Source organism: Balaenoptera ricei, chromosome 19 (genome assembly GCF_028023285.1).
Source record: "Balaenoptera ricei isolate mBalRic1 chromosome 19, mBalRic1.hap2, whole genome shotgun sequence".
In the NCBI taxonomy this organism is placed as follows: Eukaryota; Metazoa; Chordata; class Mammalia; order Artiodactyla; family Balaenopteridae; genus Balaenoptera; species Balaenoptera ricei.
This window is the reverse complement of record NC_082657.1, coordinates 50,700,637-50,722,577: the sequence shown is the minus strand read 5'-3', so window position 1 is coordinate 50,722,577 and position 21,941 is coordinate 50,700,637. Positions and strand designations below refer to the sequence as shown.

At 41.8% G+C, this 21,941-nt stretch overlaps 1 protein-coding gene across 2 annotated transcripts; it reads left to right on the top strand.

Annotated features, from left to right (window-relative positions):
* The first annotated feature begins 3 nt into the window (after positions 1-3).
* On the top strand, positions 4-21,882 carry LOC132354016 (ATP-dependent RNA helicase DDX19B). 2 transcript variants are annotated; one of them, XM_059905537.1, is made up of 12 exons: positions 4-93; positions 9,121-9,169; positions 10,062-10,115; positions 11,163-11,298; positions 11,580-11,672; positions 13,845-13,947; positions 14,516-14,630; positions 16,879-17,056; positions 17,429-17,666; positions 18,222-18,384; positions 18,853-19,044; positions 19,479-21,882. In XM_059905537.1, the coding sequence occupies exons 1-12, from the start codon at positions 22-24 to the stop codon at positions 19,538-19,540; spliced, it is 1,455 nt and encodes a 484-aa protein (XP_059761520.1). In that variant the 5' UTR covers positions 4-21; the 3' UTR covers positions 19,541-21,882. The 2 variants fall into 2 exon arrangements, with proteins under 2 accessions (XP_059761520.1, XP_059761519.1); XM_059905536.1 differs by lacking the exon at positions 4-93 and adding an exon at positions 2,632-2,820.
* Positions 21,883-21,941: the final 59 nt, after the last annotated feature.

The following is a 21,941-nucleotide window of genomic DNA, read 5'->3' as shown; positions in this document are numbered from 1 at the left end:
TAACTGTAATGCTGAGGGGCGATGGCCTGGGCTGCTATCCCGTTCCGAGGTCGCGCCGTAGGGCGCTTTCCGCTCGCCCAGCCTGTGGGCGACGTGAGTATCTGAGGGTAGAAACAAGACCTTTTTTTCCACGTTTAGGCTTCTTCCCCGCCCCCACCCCGGGCTCGGACGGGAGAGGGGACAGGAATAATAATAATAGCGTATATTTAATCAAGCCTTCGCCAAGGGCCGGGCACTGGGCCGATGGCCCTTAATCTTGTGATTCCGTTGAATCCTCGAAGCGTGAGATGAGTGCTTACCAGGATTTCAGAGGAGACAGGCTGCCTAAGGTCACGTGGGAGTAAATGCAGGCGACTGAATTCAAATCCAGGTGCTCTTATTCCCTTGATTTCTCTCTCCACGCCCCACTTTGGGAACCAGTTTCCTTCTTACCAGGAGTCTCACATTGTGCAGGTGTTGGGGGTGGACATAGAAAAGTCTAGAATCCTGGGGCTTATTTTTAAGTTTTTTTTTTCTTTTTTTCTAAATAGGAAAAGCTATACATACTAAAAGCATTTATGGGAAAGATAAGCACTAAAATTCAGGAGAGCTTCTGTCTCTTGGGATGGCATTGCAGGGGCTTCATTTGAATCTTAATTGTTTTGTTTCTTAAGCCTTGAGGTGGGAATCTAGATGTCTGTTATAGTATTCCCTTTCCTGTTTGTCTGAAATACAATTTTAAAAGGAAAACACGCACGTGGAAAAATTTTCAAAGGATTAACTGTACACAATGAAAAGGAAGTCTCCTCCCACCCCAGACTTCTAGAGCCCCTCACTAGAAGCAGCCACTGATAGCAGTTTTGTGTGTATCTTATACATTTTCTGTAGTATGTACAAGCATATATGTGAGTTTGTTTTGTTTGCACAAGTGGATCCTATTGTATACAGTTCTGCACTTTGATGGCTTATTTTTAACCTCATTAAACTTAAAAGTTCCGTAACCTCTTTTAGCCCTGTGACCAGTATAATTTGGCAAGACATTCCCAGGGTTGCTTCTCACATGAGATGTAGGTCATGGCCTGCCATAATGCATATTTACCTTTTTCTTCTTGCACATCCTCACCTGTAGGGTCCAAAAAAACCTCCCCCAAATTAACCCTGTAAGGAGTGCGGGAGAAAAAGAATCATGGCAAGAAGAGGATTGCAGGAACTGCTTTACTCTTTCTCAAATATTTTTACTTATAGTCTACAAGTAAAATTCCCCATAGACCCCACTGTTACTTGAAATTAATTTGTTGTAGTGGATTACTGGCAAAGTGAAAGAAGGGGGGATTCATTTCTCACTCAGGTTGCAGGAAAGTGCCCAGCTTCTTTCTAGTGAAGTAACAAGGAGAGAGAAGCTTGTTTGATCCCAGTTAAGGGAAAGTGTCACACTTAAACCTTATTTTACCTCTTCTAAAAGCCACATACACACACACACACACACACACACACACACACATATATATATATATATATTTTTTAATTCTCCCAGTCACAGAACCCTTACATGAGAGAGCTGGGATTCTAGCCAGGCAAGGCTAACTCTAAAAGTCACACCGGAGTGGGGCGATCCCTCAGGTGAACTCATTTGCTCATAAGCTGCTCTGCACGGCCCTTTTAATGGACCTCCTATCAACTTCATCCCTGGTTCTTGTCATCATTCCAGAAACTGTGTTTGGTTCCACAAACCTGCTTGCTTTTTGTCTCTGATTTTCTACCTGGAACACATTTCCCTAGCACCCTCTCTGAGTATTTTTCAAGGTTAAATTCCTGTAAGTGGTGTTGCCACATAGTCTGTGGGACAAATTTTTAACCAAACGGTGTTTGAGAGGGCTGATTCCCAACACCCTAGCCAACACCTGGACATTTAAAATTACCAACCTGTGGGGCTTCCCTGGTGGCGCAGTGGTTGAGAGTCTGCCTGCTAATGCAGGGGACACGGGTTCGAGCCCTGGTCTGGGAAGATCCCACATGCCACGGAGTAGCTGGGCCCGTGAGCCACAACTACTGAGCCTGCGCGTCTGGAGCCTGTGCCCCGCAACGGGAGGGGCCGCGATAGTGAAAGGCCCGCGCACCGCGATGAAGAGCGGTCCCCGCACCGCGATGAAGAGTGGCCCCCGCTTGCCGCAACTGGAGAAAGCCCTCGCACGAACCGAAGACCCAACACAGCCAAAAAATAAATAAATAAATAAATAAAGTAGTTATAAAATTAAAAAAAAAAAAGAAAAAAAAAATAAAATAAAATTACCAACCTGAAAAGCGAAGGAAAAAATCTGTTTCAAATTCATCTTGCTCACTATCCGTAATGGTTTTGTGTATTGATATATTCAATCTATATGAGCATCTTCTATGCCACCGTGCTGGGAGAGAATGTGGCATCTCTCCCAGCACGGTGGCAATAGAGAGCAAAATGTGGTTTTGCCCTTTGGTTGGAGAGCCGGTTGACAGGAGCTTAGGCACTTTAAGATACTACCTTAGTCTGCGGTTCTGGACGTTGGATAAAAAACCGAGAGCAACGAAGGAGTGGGGGCCTGAAGGCGACAAAAGCGCCACACCAAAGCAGGTGAGGGGCAGCCGGTCCGGCGGCAGACTCTGACGTCACTGCGGCGCGCCGCTTCCGGTCCCCAGCGCCTGAGCGAAAGAATTCCCCCCTCTTTGGGGCGGGAGTCTACCCTGATCGCTGATCGCGCCGCGCCAGCCGGCTAGTTTGCCGGCACCTGCGTCCCAGCCGTGCCCGCGACCATGGCCACCGACTCGTGGGCGCTGGCGGTGGACGAGCAGGAAGCGGCAGCCGAGTCGGTGAGTTGGCTTCAGCCGTAAAAGGGTCAGGGGGCCGTTTTGGCCGTGATCAGATGCCTGGGAAAAGACACTCCCTAGGTTGGTCTGGGCCGGGATGGATGGAGCCTGGACCCTGAGCTGGCTTTCTTTACCCACCCGCCAGCCCCCGACAGGTTACGTAAGCGCAGGTGCGCAGGTTACGTAAGCGCAGGCGCCCGCCTGTCTTCCTGGAGTCAGGACCTTGAATTGTAATAATCACCTATGTAGGTGTGTCATTTTCCACCTCCCGATTCTGAGCTGCCTGGGCTCAGGAACCATGGCTTATTCATTCATATTTCTGGGCTTCCTCAGCTTGCTCAGTGATGATGAATGATCGACTCTGTAGGCTTGGCAGTCAGTAAATCCTCTCCTGATCCGTTTAACTTTGTTCTGGGCCTGACACAAAGTAAGCAAGATATGGGTTAAACGTTACTATGTAGAATTCATTTTTCCCGCCTAAACACTCGAGTTCTGATAGTGCTTTGAACCCGCTTTGTTGGTACTTATTTCTGTTAATTTCTCGAGAACAAGGACTTAGTCTTATTTTTTATAACTGATAAAAATGTTTCATATGCACATAGATAGAGTCAAATAGTTTTAGAAAGTGGTTCCCGCCAGTTTCTTCCTCCCCAAAGAAAATTGTTATTTCTCTTGACATTGATTTACGATACCGACCTCCTTGTTCCCTGAATAACATGCTTGCTTTGCTACTTCTTGAATTTTCCGTTTTAGGTGTTTATTGATTTTGACACTTTCCTACATCCTCCTTTCCCCACCACAAAAGCACAGCTTCCCATTCCCCATCTTTCCATTATATTGTGATTTTAGTTAGATCAGTGTTCTGTGCTTGTATTATTAGTAACTCAGGAATACCTTTATTTCCTATACAACTTTTCCCTTGGAATTTTTAACTGCCTTTTTTTTTCTTTGTGTTTATCACCAATTCAACCCCAGGCTCTTTGCTAATTGTCTAAGTTTATCTCAGGATGTTCCCACACATCAGGTGTTCTGTCAATTCCATTTCTCCCAGGTCTTTTAGCCTGCTTCAAACTGTACTAGTTGCCCCAATTCATTTTGGGGGCTGGAGGGGAACAGGGCAAATTTCCCTTTGCCCTCATTCTGGGGACTTCTTCCTCTTCTCTTGTATTGGATCCCTTCCTTTCTGTATCCCCTCTCTTCATCTTTCTCGATTTGGTGGAGCCATTTATCAGCTTTCTGAAGGTGTACGGGAAGTAAAATTTTTAAGATACTGCCTTTCCGAAATTAGCTTATTTTGCCCTATCATTTGAACAGTAGTATTGCTGGGTGTAGAATTGTTAGTTGGAAATTATTTTCCTGCCAAATTTTAAAGACATTGTTCTATTGCCTTCTAGATTTCTGTATTTGTTGTTGAGATGTCTGAGACCATTCTGATTCCTGATGTGACCTCTTTTTCCCTTTCTAAGCTTGAAGAATCTTCTATTTGTCTCCAGTATTCAGAAAATTCATGATGATGTGTCTTGATATGGGTCTATTTTCATTCATTTTACTAGGCACTGGGTGGGAACTTCAATCTGGAAAACTCTTGTCCTTGTGTTATGGGAAATTTTCTTGAAAAATTTCTTTGTTGATTTCTTCCCCTTGGTTTTTCTTCATTTCCTCTTTCCAGACTCTTATCAGTTGAATGCTGGATCTCTTGGACTGCCTTTTAATTTTTTTAAGTCAAATTTATTGTGATATAGTTTATATAAAGTAAAATTCGCCCTTGTTAGTGCTACAGTTCTGTGAATTTTGACAGACGTACAGTTGTATAGCTACCATCACAATCAATATATAGAACGTTTCTACGACTCCAAAAAGTTCCCTCAAACTTTTTGCATTCACTTCCTTCTTTCCACCCATCTCTGGCATCTGCTGATTTGCTTTGTGTCATTTTAGTTCCACCTTTTCCAAAATGTGGTATAAATGGAATTATATAATATGTAGCCTTTTGAAAAATCTGGCTTTCATTTAACATAATGCATTTGGGATTCAACCATGTTGTTGCATGGATCAGTAGTTTGTTCTTTTTTATTGCTGGGTAGTATTCCATGCATGGGTGTACCACAGTTTGCTTAGTCTTCTGTTGATGAACATTTGTGTATTTTCTAGTTTTTGGCATTTATCAATAAAGCTATTATATACATTAGGATACAGATTTTTGTATGGACTTATGTTTGCGTTTTTCTTGGGTAAATACCTAATATGAGATTTGCTGGGTTATATGTTAAGTGTATGTTTAACTTTATAAGTTACAAACCAAACTGTTTTCCAAAGTGGCTGTACCATTTTGTAATACCACCAGCAATGTATAAGAGCTCTAGTTGCTCCACATCCTCACCAGCACAGCATGGCCAGTTTTTTCCCTCCATTCTAATAGGTGTATAGTGGTATGTCACTGAGGTTTTAATTTACATTTCCCTAATGCCTAATGATGTTGAGAGTCTTTTCATGTGCTTATTTGCCACCTGTATAACTTATTTGAAGTGGCTTTTCAAATCTTTTGCCCACTTAAAAAATTTGATTGTTTTCTTATTATTGAGTTGGGAGAATTCTTTATGTATTCTGGATACAAGTCCTTTATCAAATATGTCATTTGCATAAATATTCTCCCTGACTGGAACTTGCCTTTTAATTTTCTTAACAGTACTTTTTTGAAGAGGAGACATTTTCAATTTTGGCTAATTCTAATTTGTCAATTTTTTCATGATTAGTTCTTTTTGTGTTCTAAGAAATATACCTTACCCAAGGCCTCAAAGCTTTTCACCTGTATTTTCATCTAGAAGATTTATGGCTTTAAATGTCACATTTATGTCTGTGATCCATTTTGAGTTAATTTTTTTATGTAATAGGAAGATTAGATCAACATCACCACAGTCAATTTTATTTATTTATTTATTTTTATTTATGGCTATGTTGGGTCTTTGTTTCTGTGCGAGGGCTTTCTCTAGTTGTGGCAAGCAGGGGCCACTCTTCATCGCGGTGCGCGGCCTCTCCCCATCGCCGCCTCTCTTGTTGCGGAGCACAGGCTCCAGACGCGCAGGCTCAGTAATTGTGGCTCACGGGCCTAGTTGCTCCGCGGCATGTGGGATCTTCCCAAACCAGGGCTCGAACCCGTGTCCCCTGCATTGGCAGGCGGATTCGGCAGGTGGATTCTTAACCACTGTGCCACTAGGGAAGTCGTACAAGTTTTTGTGTGGACATTTTCAGTTCTCTTGGGTATCTGTCTAAAAGTGGTATCGCTGGATTATATAGTAACTCTGTGTTTAACTTTTGAGGTACTGCCATACTCTTTTCCAAAGTGACTGCATCATTGTATCATCTTTAAGTTTATTATTATTTTTTTGAGATTAGTATCATCTATGAGAGGCACTATTGTGTAGAAGTTAAGACCTAAGACTTTGTAGCCAGACAGACTTGGATTTGTATTCTGGGCCCATCACTTATAACCTTGGGCAAATTGCTTAACTTCTCTGTTCCTCAATTTCCATATCTGATAAATGGGGATAATCATAGTACCTACCTCACTGATTTATGGACATGCCTGAAATAAGTGCTATATAAGTGATTGTTATTATTATAGTTATTGTTATCTATAATTCATTTTCTTTGCAGGAATCTTTTGAATTACTTATCCATATTGTACAGATTAGTTGAACCTGGATAAGTTTTGTGAATTTACTTAATCATGCACAGGTAAATTATAATAGATCCCAATATTCTAAAACTGAACAAATGAGTAAAGACAGCTCTTTCCTTCTGCCTTGTGGAACTCCCACTGAGGATCTCCACAGGAATTGTGTGATGTAGGTGACTCTGACATGTGCAGTGCAAGGTTACTGTGTTTTAAATATTCATCAAGCTCCATTTCTTATTCATTTTAGAAAAGAAAATATTAGATCCTATTTATGTTTATTTCCTCATTCCCCTGTGGTTCCTCTTTGTTCCCCTTGTTCCTTAGGAAATTTCAATTTAGAGAAGGGCAAAGGGAGTAGGAAACTCTGATGAGTAAGACTCTTAAGTTTCCTACTTCACCATTGTGCCTAAGGCATTCCTTATTCAGTATAACTGAATAACCATTAAATCTTCCTTCTTCTGTCTCAAGAATCCTTTCTCAAGTAGCTTTTGAATAAAATGCAGTGTGTAACTGTATAGATTCCAATTATTTTAACACATCTTAAAAGCTAAAGTATTAACTAAAGGCATTGAAAAAATGTAGATATTATAAGGTGGGTGTTTTGGCTTTTTTGCCTTTTGGTTAATTTTTTGGATTGCAAAATAGTTTTGAATGAAGTTGCAAGAGAAATTGGTTTCTCCTTTTTGGTCCAAGTAAGCGGAGCAAAGGAAGGAATCGGAACTAACTGGACTTTCAATGTAAGTTTCAGCGTTCAGTTCACTGACACTGCAGTAGGTGATGTGAACTTCACTGTCCTGGTGCTTTTGCTGTTTAGGCTTTGAGATCCTTACAGCCAAGTGAGGGCTGAGTAAGTTTTCAGAATCTTCTGGAACCTCTCCAGAATTCTGATACATTGTAATCAAAACAACATTTCTTGGTTTCATTTACATTGTTGCTATCAACTTTTTCTGTACATTGCATTTTATTTATTTTAACTGTTTATTTACTCTGTTAGCTTCATTTTTAACAATATACCAACAAAAGAATAGGTTGTCCTTTTATCACGGATTATTACAGTAAAGGATATTTCTAACTCACTTATACCTCAACCCTGTCATTTATTTTAGGTAGCAGTTATCACCCTAGGAGTGAGTACTATTAACCCTGCTCTTGTAAATATTGCCAGTAAGTCAGTCTGTCTGCCTCTGTTTTTAACAGCCTTGAATATTAGGCTTAAACCATGTTCATTGGTAGGTTGTGGAAGAGGAGTGCTTTAGTGAAGACTAGAATATATTGAACGCCTATTATATATCATACACGGTGCAGGTTGCCTCATTCATTATCTGTTAGTGTGCTCTCTGTCCTTCAGAATTAATGAAGGATTTTTACTGCTTCATAGTGATTTCCTTTTTTTTTTTTTTCCAATTCCCTGTCTTGCCAATCTCTCCAGTGTGTTCCCCCGCCCCCCGCTTCCTCCTCCACCCACCCCAACAGCGAAGTAGACAGACACCAGAAACTCCCTTTTCAGTTTCCATCAATAGAAGTGAGGTTCCTCCATTCCCAGCTAACCACCCATTAAAACAGTTTTTTCATTCCTCCCTCCACTTTCCCCCTTCTTGGACTTAGAGGAAAAGCAGAAATGAACCTCAAGACATAGAAAACCTGTGCAAGTGGTGCTTTAAGCAATAGCCGTTTGATTGTGGCGATTTTCATTCTTTTTCCCTTCTCTACATGATGTCTTAAGCCCCACTTAATATTTTATGATTAGAGCACCTGCTTTGGCTAGATCCAAAGGTCAACTAAAAATAAAAATATCCCGTCTTTAAGTTCTGTTCTTTTCTTTCTTTCTTTTTTTTTCTTCTTTCTTTCTTTTTTTTTTTTTTTTTTGGCTTTATTGCGGTATAATTGACAGATTTTCATACTAATAGGGGAGATAAGTCCTTCCAGGATATCCCTAACTTACAGTGTTTGATCAAAGTCCTAATAAATCTTTCTTTGAAATGTCTTTCCTTTATCCCTTCCTTTCTATTCCCACTTCATCCCGCTGGGTATTTTGATTACATAGTGTGCCATGATGCTCTAGGCTGTTCCCAATTTAAGATACCAGACATCTAGCACAAGGCAACCCGAATGTGAGGATGCATACTGGCGTGCTGTGGCCCTGTCACTCCAACATAGCCTGCAGCGTGACTGGTTCCCACCCACAGATGCTTTTCATTGCAGTCTTCCCGCCTCAGTGCTCTCTGAAGAATGACTGCATTCTCCAGTATCTCTCTAAATTTCCTCTTGTTTGAAAAATGAGAGTGGCAACTCAAATGGCATTCTGTTGAGAGATTGAGAGAATCTGTGTAATCCGGGCATTAAGCAAACTCACAAGTTATAATTCTTTCTAAGGATTGTAATTAGGAAGTGTGGATTTTGAGCTGTTGTGTAACCAATTTTTTTCAACTGGTTTTGTGGGATATTTTGTTTATTCTCACTCTAACATTTAGTAAACAAAAGGAGCCCAGCAGAACAACCTAATGAATATGTCCTAACGAATAGGTCATGAGAGTGGTTCATTGCTTCCCAGCTTCACTGGGGGAGGCACTATTGATGCAAAATGTTGTGATTTTCCTGACACTTTCCCCGCCATGTTCTCCATTTAGTTGAGCAACTTGCATCTTAAGGAAGAGAAAATCAAACCAGATGCCAATGGTGAGTAACTAAATGCTAGTTTGAAAACAAAAATAATTTCCTTTAGTATTAATGTTTTAACATAACAACTGTCTTGGAAAAAAAATTATATGTGTACCAGACAGGGGGCTGGCAGATATTGGCAGTCATTTGATTTGGGAATCAACAAACGGGATGATTTGGTATTCTGCTTCATATAAGCATGAGGATGCCTATTAGGCTTATAAATTATAAAGTGTATTACTAACCATGAAAATATACTGCCAATGATTATTTGTTTTTTAAAATATTCCTCAATTTGAGATGAGATAGACAACGTATGAACAACCTGAGAGTTAACCTATTGTAATTATTCTGAAATCGTATCTACCAAAAACCTAATATGTCCATTGAATTTTTGTTGATGTATTTAATATTATAGGGGAGAAATTGTAACCTTTACCTCACTCTGAATTATTTTTCTGTATGTTTTTACAGAACTACAACATTGAATATATGTTTCTATTAATCAACAATTTATATACAAAGAGTCTTAATGGCACTATGGTGTTTGTATATTGACGAAATATGATTTGCATAGATATAGATATTCCTCTGTTGAGTATCAAGGTGGTTTTGGTCATTGCTGTAACCATCTTTCTGTAACATGAGAGAAATATTGATGCCGTGAGGGATTAATATTAGTTTTTGAGGTAAAGTGAAAGGACTTGGAAAGAACTGAAATATAAGCGACAGTTTTCATACCTTTGTTTATATAGGAACAATAAAATGTTTTTATCTGTGGCTTGGTTTCCTCATTTATTTTTTTGCTCCCCAGGCCTTTACATTTCTAGTGTCTCATAGAATTTGAATTGTCTCAGCTGTTGGGTATGGGATGTGATTTTGAATGACGGTCGCTTTGTGTCTGATAAAGGTGCTGTGGTCAAGACCAATGCTAATGCAGAGAAGGCAGATGAAGAAGAGAAAGGTAACCTAGCCTAGAGTTATGTATACATGAAGTTCTACAGTCTAAGAGAATGGAATGTTATGAGGTTTCATTTTTACACCCTACTTGGCTGGACTTTAATGGGAGTCACAGTGCTAATAAAAAGTTCAACATAGTCATTGGTAAAGGGATTCTAATTCTTTACATTTTAGAGAAATTTTACTTTGAACAACTGATAAACTTCAGCAGCAGCAGGAAATATTCCCTGAATGATTATCTTGTATTGGTCTTTATAAAAGAAATTTTAACTTGCGTCACCATTTTCTAATAAAATTATATTTGTTGATATTTTGACACATTTAATGAACAGCTTATCCAACATTAAGATACAGACTTTGTTAATTTGTTTTTTTTCCATTGTTGTGATGTGGTTTTTAAGATCATGATTTTATTATTTATTTTTGGCTGCATTGGGTCTTCGTTGCTGTGCGCAGGCTTTCTCTAGTTGCAGGAGTGGGGGCTACTCTTCATTGTGGTGCGCGGGCTTCTCATTGCGGTGGCTTCTCTTGTTGCGGAGCATGGGCTTTAGACACGCAAGCTTCAGTAGTTGTGGCACGTGGGCTCACTAGTTGTGGCACACGGGCTTAGTTGCTCCGCGGCATGTGGGATCTTCCCTGACGAGGGATCAAACCTGTGTCCCCTGCATTGGCAGGCGGATTCTTAACCACTGCGCCACCAGGGAAGTCCCTTAAGCTCATGATTTTAAATTTATATTGAGTGTAAATTGGGGAGTAAATATTTGGGTTTGGATAGGAGGAATCAGTAACCTCAAGAAAGGATAGTTGTTAGGAATAGAGTTCTGGAGAAGAATATGAGGCCCCCACAGATGATACGAGTTATCATAATTTTTCACTTTAATAAAACTATTTTAATTGCATTTATAAATCAAAACTAAGCTATACCTTGAATCAGGAGTCCCAATACAAATGCATGTTATTGCTTAAAATACCAATGGCAGCTGAATTCAGATGAGATCACGCTGGATTTCATGGACTTTTTAAAAACTTCACGCTCTTTTTTTCCTGACAGAGGACAGAGCCGCCCAGTCCTTACTCAACAAGCTGATCAGAAGCAACCTTGTCGATAACACCAACCAAGTGGAAGTCCTGCAGCGGGATCCAAACTCCCCACTCTACTCGGTGAAGTCCTTCGAGGAGCTTCGGCTGTGAGTATTTACTTTCTGTCTCTCCCCTTTGTGTTTAGATAGAAATCCTAGGCCTGTTACAAGTATTTTTTCATCACTACAGAACATTTTTAGTTAACACAAGTTTAATAAAAGAATTTAGCTGCTTTGAGCTAGTAAGTAAAATTTCTAGGTAATTTGTAAAAGCTTTAGCTGCACTCATACATTGTGTCCAGTTCACAATTCTAGTACTGTTAGCTAGATATTTGGCTTCTTTCTTCAACCAAAGAGACTGTGACTTTCATCTTTAACTGTTTTTCTAGGAAACCACAGCTTCTCCAGGGAGTCTACGCCATGGGCTTCAACCGTCCATCGAAGATACAAGAGAACGCATTGCCTTTAATGCTTGCTGAGCCGTACGTGTCCTGATGCAACTCTATCCCATTTTTAACCTCCCATGTTTTTTTTTAACTTTTATTATTTTAAAAAACTATACTAGTAATACATACTCATTTTAGAAGAGTTATAAAACAGTGAAAAATAAGAAAAAAGAAATAATTTGTAATCTCCCTCTCCCCTACACTATTAATATTTGGAGTAGAGACTAATACATGTTTTTCTATGTAAACTTGCATATGTATACTTTTTTCTTAAAGGAACCATATAAAATGTTTAAATGTTTTTTTGATACGATAATTACATAATAATATTTCTATGTTGGTAAATACATTTATATCATTTATATACACCATGATTTCATTATATGGATAAGTAAAATATATGTCTCAAATGTAGAAGACAAAAACCAAACAGGGTTCTAGGAGACCAGAATAGTACAATTGCTAAGGTCATTTTCTGGTGCAGTGCTTCTTACTCTTTCGTAGGCGTTTGAATCTCATAGGAATTTATTAAAATGCAGATTCTGATTTCAGGAAGTCTGAGGTGGGGCCTGAGGTTCACCATTTCTAACAAGCTTCCCGGTGTTGCTGGTGCTGCTGGTGTCAGACCACATTTTGAGGAACAAGGTTCTAGAGCATGAGGAACTTTTTATAAAAACCGATCCCTACATCACATATGATTATCTAAATTTGTACTGCATATAATCCTAAATCCCCCTTTCCCTATTTGTCTGAAAATAGATACTTTAGGTCTGTATTTTCTCAAAGTTTTTTTTTTGTTCTGTGTCATAATAATGGTATTTTTCAAGATGGGTAATGTCTTTTGAGCATACTTAAAAATGAATAAATTGAATGTTTATTAGATTGTTTCACATTTGCCACTTGTGTTTATGGATCTTGATGCTTTCATAGATGCTCAGTGTTAGATTGTCAATGTTAGAAGAGATCTGAGAGAATTTTCTAGTACTTTTTCTTCATTAACATATTTATTGAGGGCTTGGTTTGTAACAGATACTATTCTAGGCACTTGGATACATTAGTGAACAAAGCAGACCAAAATTCTTGCTCACAAGGAGCTTACATTCTAGTTTGGAGTATAGATGATATATTTTTATTAAACATAAATCAAATATATAGTCTGTTAAAAGGTGAAAGATTGTAAATATAATTAATGCCACTGAATTGTACACTTAAAAATGGCAAATTTTATGTTATCTATTTTACCACAATTTAAAAAAATCATTAATGTAATATACCAAAAAGCATTGACTTGTATACTTTAAATGGATGAATTGTATGGTATATGAATTATATCTCAATAAAGTTCTTTTTTAAAAAGTTGATAAGTGCTAAGGAGAAAAATAGAGCATGATAGGGGGGATTGGGAATACCAAGGACCTGACTGCAGTTTTACTCTCAACGTTTTATTATGGAAAAGTTGAAAGGATTTTATAGTGAACACCAATATACCCACCTCCTAGATTCTTTCACTGACATTTTACTGTGACTATTTACTATGCTCTATCGTGTATCCATCTATCAGTACATCTTGTTTTTTAAGGCACTTCAAAGTAGGTTGCAATTTTAAATCAAGTAGTTAGGGTAGAATCTCATTAAATAGGTGATATCTGAGCAAAGACTTGAAGGAGAGGAGAGAGTTGGCATGTTATCATCTGGGGACAGTGGTACCAGGCACTGTATAGCCGGTGCAGAAGCCCTCAGACAAGAGCATGGCTGGCATGTTTCCAGAGCAGCACCGGGGCGTTGTGGTGGAGGGGAGTGAGGAAGGGGGAGGGCAGTGGTGAGGTGGTAGAACAGAGAGCTATTGGGGAGCCACATTAGGTGCGACCTTGTAGGGCATTAGAAGAACTTTAACTTTTGCTGTGAATGAAATCAGGAGTGATTGGAAGGTTTTTGAGCAGAAAAGTGACATGAGCTGACTCGCATTTTAAAAGAATCACTCACTGCTATGTCAAGAATAGATAAAAGATAAGGAAGGAGTACTTCAAATCCCACCATAAAATCTTCTATTTGTGAAGCTATCATATGTAACTTTATTACAGAATCCAAGGCCTCCTTCTGTAAATTAAGTTGGAATATTCATTCTTTAATTAAGCTTTATGCTTCATTTTTAGTCACTGAAAGAATGCATGAGATTTAAACTCCTAAACAGTGTGTTTTCTTGTGCAGCCCACAGAACTTAATAGCCCAGTCTCAGTCTGGTACTGGTAAAACAGCTGCCTTTGTGTTGGCCATGCTCAGCCAAGTAGAACCTGCAAACAGATACCCCCAGGTAAGGGCTTGGTGAATTTGGGTTTTCTAACTCATAGCTGGAAGGGAAATGCCATTTGATGGATTAAAAGCCGAGCTATGTATTACTTTTCACATAAACTAGAACCCCTTAAGTTGAGCACAAACAACATGGTTGATCTTCCAGTAACAACAAAAATCCTGTTCCTCTTTTGATGATTTGCCAGTCCTGGGATACTGCTGATAGGCTTGGCTTCTTTAGTTGCAAGAAAAACCTCCTTAATCTACAACTGTCATCCATTAGGAACTTCTGAGAACCTTCTGAGTAAGAGAAAAGGAAGCTTATCTCCAATTGGAATTTCAGATCCCTGCTCACATGGGGCTTTTGGTACTCCAGTGGCCAATAGCTGTTCTCAAGTGTCTTTACCCAGCCAGAGTTCTGACCCCTGAGAATTACAGCTTATGACTCTGCAGCTTAGAGTCAAATGGTGTGCACTTTATATATTCTTTGCTTCAGCCTCAGCTGGAGGAATCATTAAGTTCTAATGGCAATTCCCTGTTGCATAATAGTGAGTGTCTTGAATTCTCTCTCTGCATTCTTTCCCTACCAGTGTCTGTGCCTCTCCCCAACTTACGAGCTCGCTCTTCAAACGGGAAAAGTGATTGAGCAGATGGGCAAATTTTACCCTGAACTGAAGCTAGCTTATGCTGTTCGTGGCAATAAATGTGAGTATGCCTATGTGATCCTTGTTAATTAAGCTAATTACTTTTTATTTTGAAAAATTTCAAAACGTACGCAGTTGAAATAATACAATGAACACATGTTCCTTCCACCTAGATTCGAAAAGTTAACATTTTGCCATATTTGCTTTATCTGTATATGTGTGCATATTTTTTTTTTTTTTGGTGAATCATTTGAAAGTAAATTGTAGACACTGTGCTCTTTATTCCTAAGTACTTTAGTGTGCATTTCATAGTAAGAACATTCTGCAGCATATCCGCAATACCCTTATCACAACCAAGAAAATTACACATTTTTAATAACTAACATCTAGTCCATTTCATTTCCCCCTAATTGTCCCAGAAGTGTTTCTTTATGTCTTTTTTGTTGAACCAAGACCGAGTCAGTGTATATGCATTGCATTTGGTTGTTATATCTCTTTCTTCCAGTCTAGAATAGTCGCCTCCCATCCCCTCCACTACGTTACATTTGACTTTTTGAGTAGACCAATTACTTATAAAATAGACTGATTTTTTTTTTTAATGTCATTAGAAGAGCAAAAGTGTTCTAGAATGTTCATGGCAATTAACCCTGGGAGATATTTTTATTATTCTTTTTTCTTTATCCATTCTTTCTACTTTTGCTTGTTTTACAACAAACTAATAATATTTAAGTAATTATAAATTCGTTGGAATCTTGGTTGAGTCCTGTGGATCTTTAACACAAACCTTTGACTTGATGACTGGCAGAAGTCCACTCGGTGTACGTATCCTAATGGCAACTTAAGTCAGTTCTTTTTTTTAAAAAATTTGTTTGTTTATTTATTTATTTGTTTTTGGCTGTATTGGGTCTTCGTTGCTGCACACAGGCTTTCTCTAGTTGCGGCGAGCGGCGGCTACTCTTCATTGCAGTGCGCAGGCTTCTCATTGCAGTGGCTTCTATTGTTGCGGAGCACAGGCTATAGGCAGAGGGGCTTCAGTAGTTGTGGCTCGTGGGCTCTAGAGTGCAGGCTCGGTAGTTGTGGTGCACGGGCTTAGTTGCTCCGTGGCATGTGGGATCTTCCCAGACCAGGGCTCAAACCCATGTCCCCTGCATTTGCAGGAGGACTCTTAACCACTGCGCCACCAGGCGAGTCCTCTTATGTCACTTCTGAAGAGAAAAGTAAATACGACAATAAAACTTAGTGGAAAATCTAAGTCTAGATTAGATGTCTTAAGACATCTAAAATATTGCAATTTGTATTTGAGTTAGAATGGCAGAGGATTCTGAGTGTTTGTGGAGGGCAGTAATTGGTTTGTTAACTGAAGTAAAAAGGAGCATTTGTTAGCTTTAAATTGACTCAACATTAATGTTAAGGCAAAATTGTCTCTGTGACTTTTTTTTTTTATTTATTTGGTTGCACTGGGTCTTAGTTACGGCTCACAGGCTCCTTAGTTGCGGCACATGGGCTCCTTAGTTGTGTCATGTGAACTCTTAGTTGCGGCATGCATGTGGGATATAGTTCCCCGACCAGGGATTGAACCTGGGTCCCCTGCATTGGGCGCGTGGAGTCTTAACCACTGCACCACCAGGGAAGTCCCTTGGCTGTGACTTCTATGGGAGCTTGTATGTATTTGGTTAAGGTTATACTGTAACTAAAGGACTAAAAATTGAATCAGTAAGTACCATCTAACCCAAAATGAGCCAAATTCTCAATTTCAGGCTGTACAGGGCCAAGAATGTGCCATGCTGTGCCAGGCCTAGTCTGGGGAAGCACTCTAAGAGAGGCAGTTTGTTTCTTGTAAAAGACAAAACCTTCCATAATGAATCTTATTTACTGACCTGGGAAAGGGACACCTAAAGGCAACTGACTTATTTGACATAGAGGCTGGGAGAACTGAGAGGCAGAGTATACTGGAGTGAGAACTTTGAAAAAGTCTACTTGTGAGGAAATGCAAACCCAGGCAAGGGAGAATGATGTTGACAGAGAAGAAATAAAGATAAGAAATCCTTGAAAGAGGACTGATGATTATAGAGAATGTAAAAGAATACCATTTTCATCTCATTGTTTATACTCTTACCAAATCTTTTCAGCATTACTGTTTTTTGTGTGAATGTCTATTAAATACTGTAGTGCTATCCTAACCTTTCCTTAAAATATTAATGCAAACATCAAAACAATTGCTTTAAAATACATCATAGCTTTAGAATTGCTCAGAGAGTAGAGCTGGCTTTGCCATGGAAATACCCATGGAACACATCTTGTCTCCACAGTGGAAAGAGGTCAGAAGATCAGTGAGCACATTGTCATTGGCACCCCTGGGACCGTTCTGGACTGGTGCTCCAAGCTCAAGTTCATTGACCCCAAGAAGATCAAGGTGTTTGTTCTGGATGAGGCTGACGTGATGATAGCTACTCAGGGCCACCAAGATCAGAGCGTCCGCATCCAGAGGTAGGACCTCTTGAGCCAGGAGGAACTTCTTGGCCTCCTGATCTGCAGCATCATCTCCTTTTACTTCACCCTCTTCTTCTTGCCCCTGCCAGGTTCTTTACTCTGCAGCTTTCAGAGGCATTTGTTTGGTGGGCCATTTCCACGTCAGCACTGACCATACCCCCAGCCTGGGTTGAGGAAGGAGACTTAGGGACTCTACCGCCACCCGTCCCCGCCCCACGTCTGCTCCCCCCTCCTCGCTGCGGTGCTCCTCCCTGCTTTGCCACCTCCCTGGGGACGCAGGTCATCCAAGCCTGGGGAGGCTGTGCTTCTGTTCCTTCCAGTGAAACACTCGGTCGGGGTCATGTCGAACACCTGGGCCTTCCCTTGCAGGATGCTTCCCAGGAACTGCCAGATGCTGCTTTTCTCTGCCACCTTCGAAGACTCCGTCTGGAAATTTGCCCAGAAGGTGGTCCCAGACCCAAACATCATCAAACTGAAGCGCGAGGAGGAGACATTGGACACCATCAAGCAGTATTACGTCCTGTGCAGTAGCAGAGATGAGAAGTTCCAGGCCTTGTGTAATATCTACGGGGCCATCACCATTGCTCAAGCCATGATCTTCTGCCACGTGAGTAGCAGCAGCAGCAGCAGCAGCAGCAGGAGGCGTGCGGGGGCGGAGCTCCACGGGAGGGTGTGGCCCTGCGCCCTCCCTCTCAGCCAGCTCCACCTGGTGCTGGGGGACCAGGTTCCCTCCCTGTGGCTGGAAAGGAAATGAATCACCTCCATCTGCCCCAGGACATATTCTTGCAGGTTGTAATGAGTTGTAAGCGGAAGACTGAAGATCTAAACCTTCTTTGGTCCCACTTCTTAGAGATAACTTGGGAAAAAAAACTCCAAAAAATATCCAGGAAAATAATTTTAAAGTTTTAATAATATAGAGTATTTAGGAATGAAGACCTTTGGCTCAAACCAGTCTTTATAGATAAACACTAAGATCATTGATGGAATTTATCCAAAAAAATCACATGGCTAAAAAATATTCAGAAACTTTAAGCCTAACCTGCTGACTGAACTCAGTAGAGCCTTCATATATACTAATGGCAACAAGCCACTTTTCTGCAGGTGTCTTCTTTTTTTTTTTTACAGGTATCTTCACTTAAAACAATTCTTTTCAATTCTCCAGACGCGCAAAACAGCTAGTTGGCTGGCAGCAGAGCTGTCGAAAGAAGGCCACCAGGTGGCTCTGCTGAGTGGTGAAATGGTGGTGGAGCAGAGGGCTGCAGTGATTGAGCGCTTCCGAGAGGGCAAAGAGAAGGTTCTGGTCACCACCAACGTGTGTGCCCGTGGTGAGCAGAGATTGTGTCCTGGTCTGCAGGCTCGGGGTAGCGAGAGAGACCCTCGTCTGCGGGACACTCCGGTGGTTTGCGGGAGATCCTGTTTTCTAGGAGAGCCTGTTTGGATTCCCTCGGCAGAGGAGAACTTTCACAGAAGCCAGGAGTCCTGACTTGGTGGCTCAGAACGGCGCCTGCTCTTCTTGGGGCCCCCAGCCCCAAGAGGCTTTAGCTGCTTCTCCAGATACTGGTATCCAACAGAGGCTCTCTGGAGCCTGATGGCTGATTTCATAATTTGGTCAGCACCTGCCACAGTTCTGTTTTCTCCCTCTGGGTTCTGCTACCTGCCCCTTTGTCTGAATCCCAGAGCTGGCCCATCCCAGACTGTTCCTTCCACCTGAGGTTGGTGTATGTAGGCCTGACTGTGGACGACAGGGATTTCTGTCTCCCATCCTTACTCCTGTCCAACTCTCTTTCATGCAGGTATCGATGTGGAACAGGTGTCTGTCGTCATCAACTTTGACCTTCCCGTGGACAAGGACGGGAATCCGGACAACGAGACCTACCTGCACCGGATCGGGCGCACCGGCCGCTTTGGCAAGAGGGGCCTGGCCATGAACATGGTGGACAGCAAGCACAGCATGAACATCCTGAACAGGATCCAGGAGCATTTCAGTGAGTCCCTGGGAGTGTCCCCTGCCGGGCCCTTACCTTACAGGGGCGAGTCCGGCGGGGTGGGGAGGGTGAAGGGTAGGTTTTCCTGTGGCCCCGAGAGAGGCCTGTGTCCCTGTCCCATTCCCCTCCTTCCCTACAACGTGGAAATTCTCAAAGAGCACACCTGGAGAGGGCGGGGCTCAGGGACTTGAATGACAGTCCCCCCTGGCCAGGCTGAGGGGCCTGGGGCTCTGGCTGTTGCTGTCCGTGTCCCTTGCTCAGTCACTGGAAGCCTTTGGGGTTCAGTGAAGGATCTCTGTGGCCAGAGGCACAGCACGTTCCTAGGCGGCAGAGACCTGTGTTTCCTCCCTCCCTGCTGTGCTGTCCCTTCCCTGAGTGTGTGTCTCTGTAACACCATGTTGGTCTCTCTTTGAATTCTCTTTTCTTTCCCCCAGATAAGAAAATAGAAAGACTGGACACAGATGACTTGGACGAGATTGAGAAAATAGCCAACTGAGAAGCTCCTGCAGTCACTGGTGCCGCCCTTGGTGCTCCCCCTGCACGGGACACTAGTGCTTTCACGGCACAGGCCTCAACAGTCAACACAAAGATGAAGGCACGAGGAGAGAGAAACTACCTACCTCATTTTAAATTACGTTTGGACTTGACAAAAATTGTACAAGTGATGGGGGAAGGTAGAAAAAAATCGTTTACACAACTTTTGAAGATTAGGCGTGAATACACAGAAATTTACCTTTTGGAAAGTCCGTCTGTTTTTTGGCCAGCGTTTTCCCACATCATTACGCTAATCTGTATGTTGTGGCTGATCACTTGCTCAGGAGCCTTTGTGGCAGCCCCTGAGGCAGCCTGTTCTCTGCTTAGAATTGTTCAGGCCAGCCTCCAGCCCTTGTGAAAGTGACAGAGTAGAGGTGAAGAGGGAACACAGAGAGAGAGAGACTGAGTAGGTTAAGTGTGTAAGCCAGTCATCATGTTCGGAGTGTGGCATGAAGCAGCAGAGGAGACCTGCGAGCTGCTGCTCTGGATTTGGGTTGGGACAGCTCATCTGAGTGTTGTCAGTCTCCGCTGTCCTGATGGCCAGAGCAGGAAGATTTGCTAAGCATGGACCAAAATGCCAACCTGGGATCTTTGGTGTATACAAGTCTGTGTTGCAGACCATGACTTGTTCTTCTCAGCGGGTGCAATCTGTGTAGAATGCACATCTGGTAACTGTGCTTGTGCTTGAGCAAGTCCTGTGGAGAAGTCATCGTGGAGAATTAGTGGTGGTCCTGGCTTGCCACAAAACCTGATCTTGTGGGCACTTGCAGCATCTTTTTTACATCCCTAACATCACCTTGACCGTTTAGTAGCCCTAAGCAAATAAAAGGTGCTCTGAGGTTTGGATCCTCAGTGAAAATTGTGGTTTCAAGTTGCTAATGGCCAGTCTCAGGGCTCCAGAAGCGATCAGCAGTAGTCAGATCACAGAAGGCAAGTTTTTTATCAGTGCTGGGGAATGATTTCAGAATTTAGGCATCTTGATTATAAAAGGATTCTGAATATCTGCGTTCACAGTGCTTGGAATACAAACAGGTGCAACTAAGGGACAAGGTGGACTACAGCCATTCATCTGTCCAAGGCAAGAGTCACTGCCAAGGCCTTTGCTCCATCCTTACTTGGCATCTTTGTGCAGAGCAGTCAGAGCAAATAATAGTAATGGACACTTCCTCATACCTGGCCAAAGCTGTTGGTACCCACAGAGTGACAGAGCAAAGATGAGATGAAGCTGAGTTACAAGCGCATATGAAACCCCAGCTGAGAGTCCTCTTCAGCTCTTTGACTTCGATACGGAAGGGCCACTTTATCTAGGACCAGGCCTGAAAGAGGGATTTTCTGTGATGAGAACTATTCCAATCCCAGACCTTCCTTGTAGGCATTTCTGTGTTTTAGAGCCAGATTTGTCTCCTGGGAAGGGAAGGGGCCAATGTCAGCCTCCCAGGTGGTTTCCCTAATCTGACGTTACAGATGCTACAGAGAGAACCGCAGACTGTCAGTCCTGCCACATTCCCCCGTGGGCACTTGACTGTGTTGAGTCTTGTTTGTACTTCTGGCCAACTCTGACCCACCTTGGGAGTCTTGTAAAAAGGGAAGAAATTTTATGCCCCCCCCAACCCCCGCAAAGTCCTGTGGACCAACCCTGAAATAACTTAAAACAAAGGCAATAATTAAAGGAGTGTGGACTCCTGAGGCTGCAGGCTGAGCACATCCCACCTTCTCACAACATGTGTAACCTACCTACTGAGTAGCCCTAAATCTGAGCAGGAGAATGGGAAGCGATGTGCTTCAGACTCTTCAATAGTAGGAATAAATGGGTATCTGGTAGAAATCCAGATTAACAGTTCCTTATCTGGGGCTAGACCCCTAAGAACTCACTGGATGGGTTTTATGGAGTTTATGAAGTTTATGCAGTGTTTTGAGTTTAAATGTATTTTCCTGGGGAGAAACTCCCAAAGGAGTATGTGTCTTTTTAAAAGGTAAGAAAGACTCACTGTATGGATGGCTCCGGAAAGGCCCCCAGTGTCACTGCAGTCCATGTTCATTTCTGCCAGAGCTTAGCCTCTAGGGCGTAATGGTCCATAGCTGCTTCTGTGACCTTGTGCCATTTTGAGACATCAGTGATGTAAAAATGTGTGGAGCCCTTGAGCTTCAGTCCCCAGAGTTTATTCTGCTGATTTTAGTAAGTTCCTATGTATGGAATGATAAACTGTGCCCTACAACAGAGAAACTCGCTTGAGAAAAGGAGATTTGGGCCCAGTGGAAAATTCTGGATATGTTCATTATCCATAAACAATGGATTTTATTGGTTTTTTGGAGTGTTCATTGGTTGTATGCATAAGAACTAATCAGTCGTTAATGTATTCTTT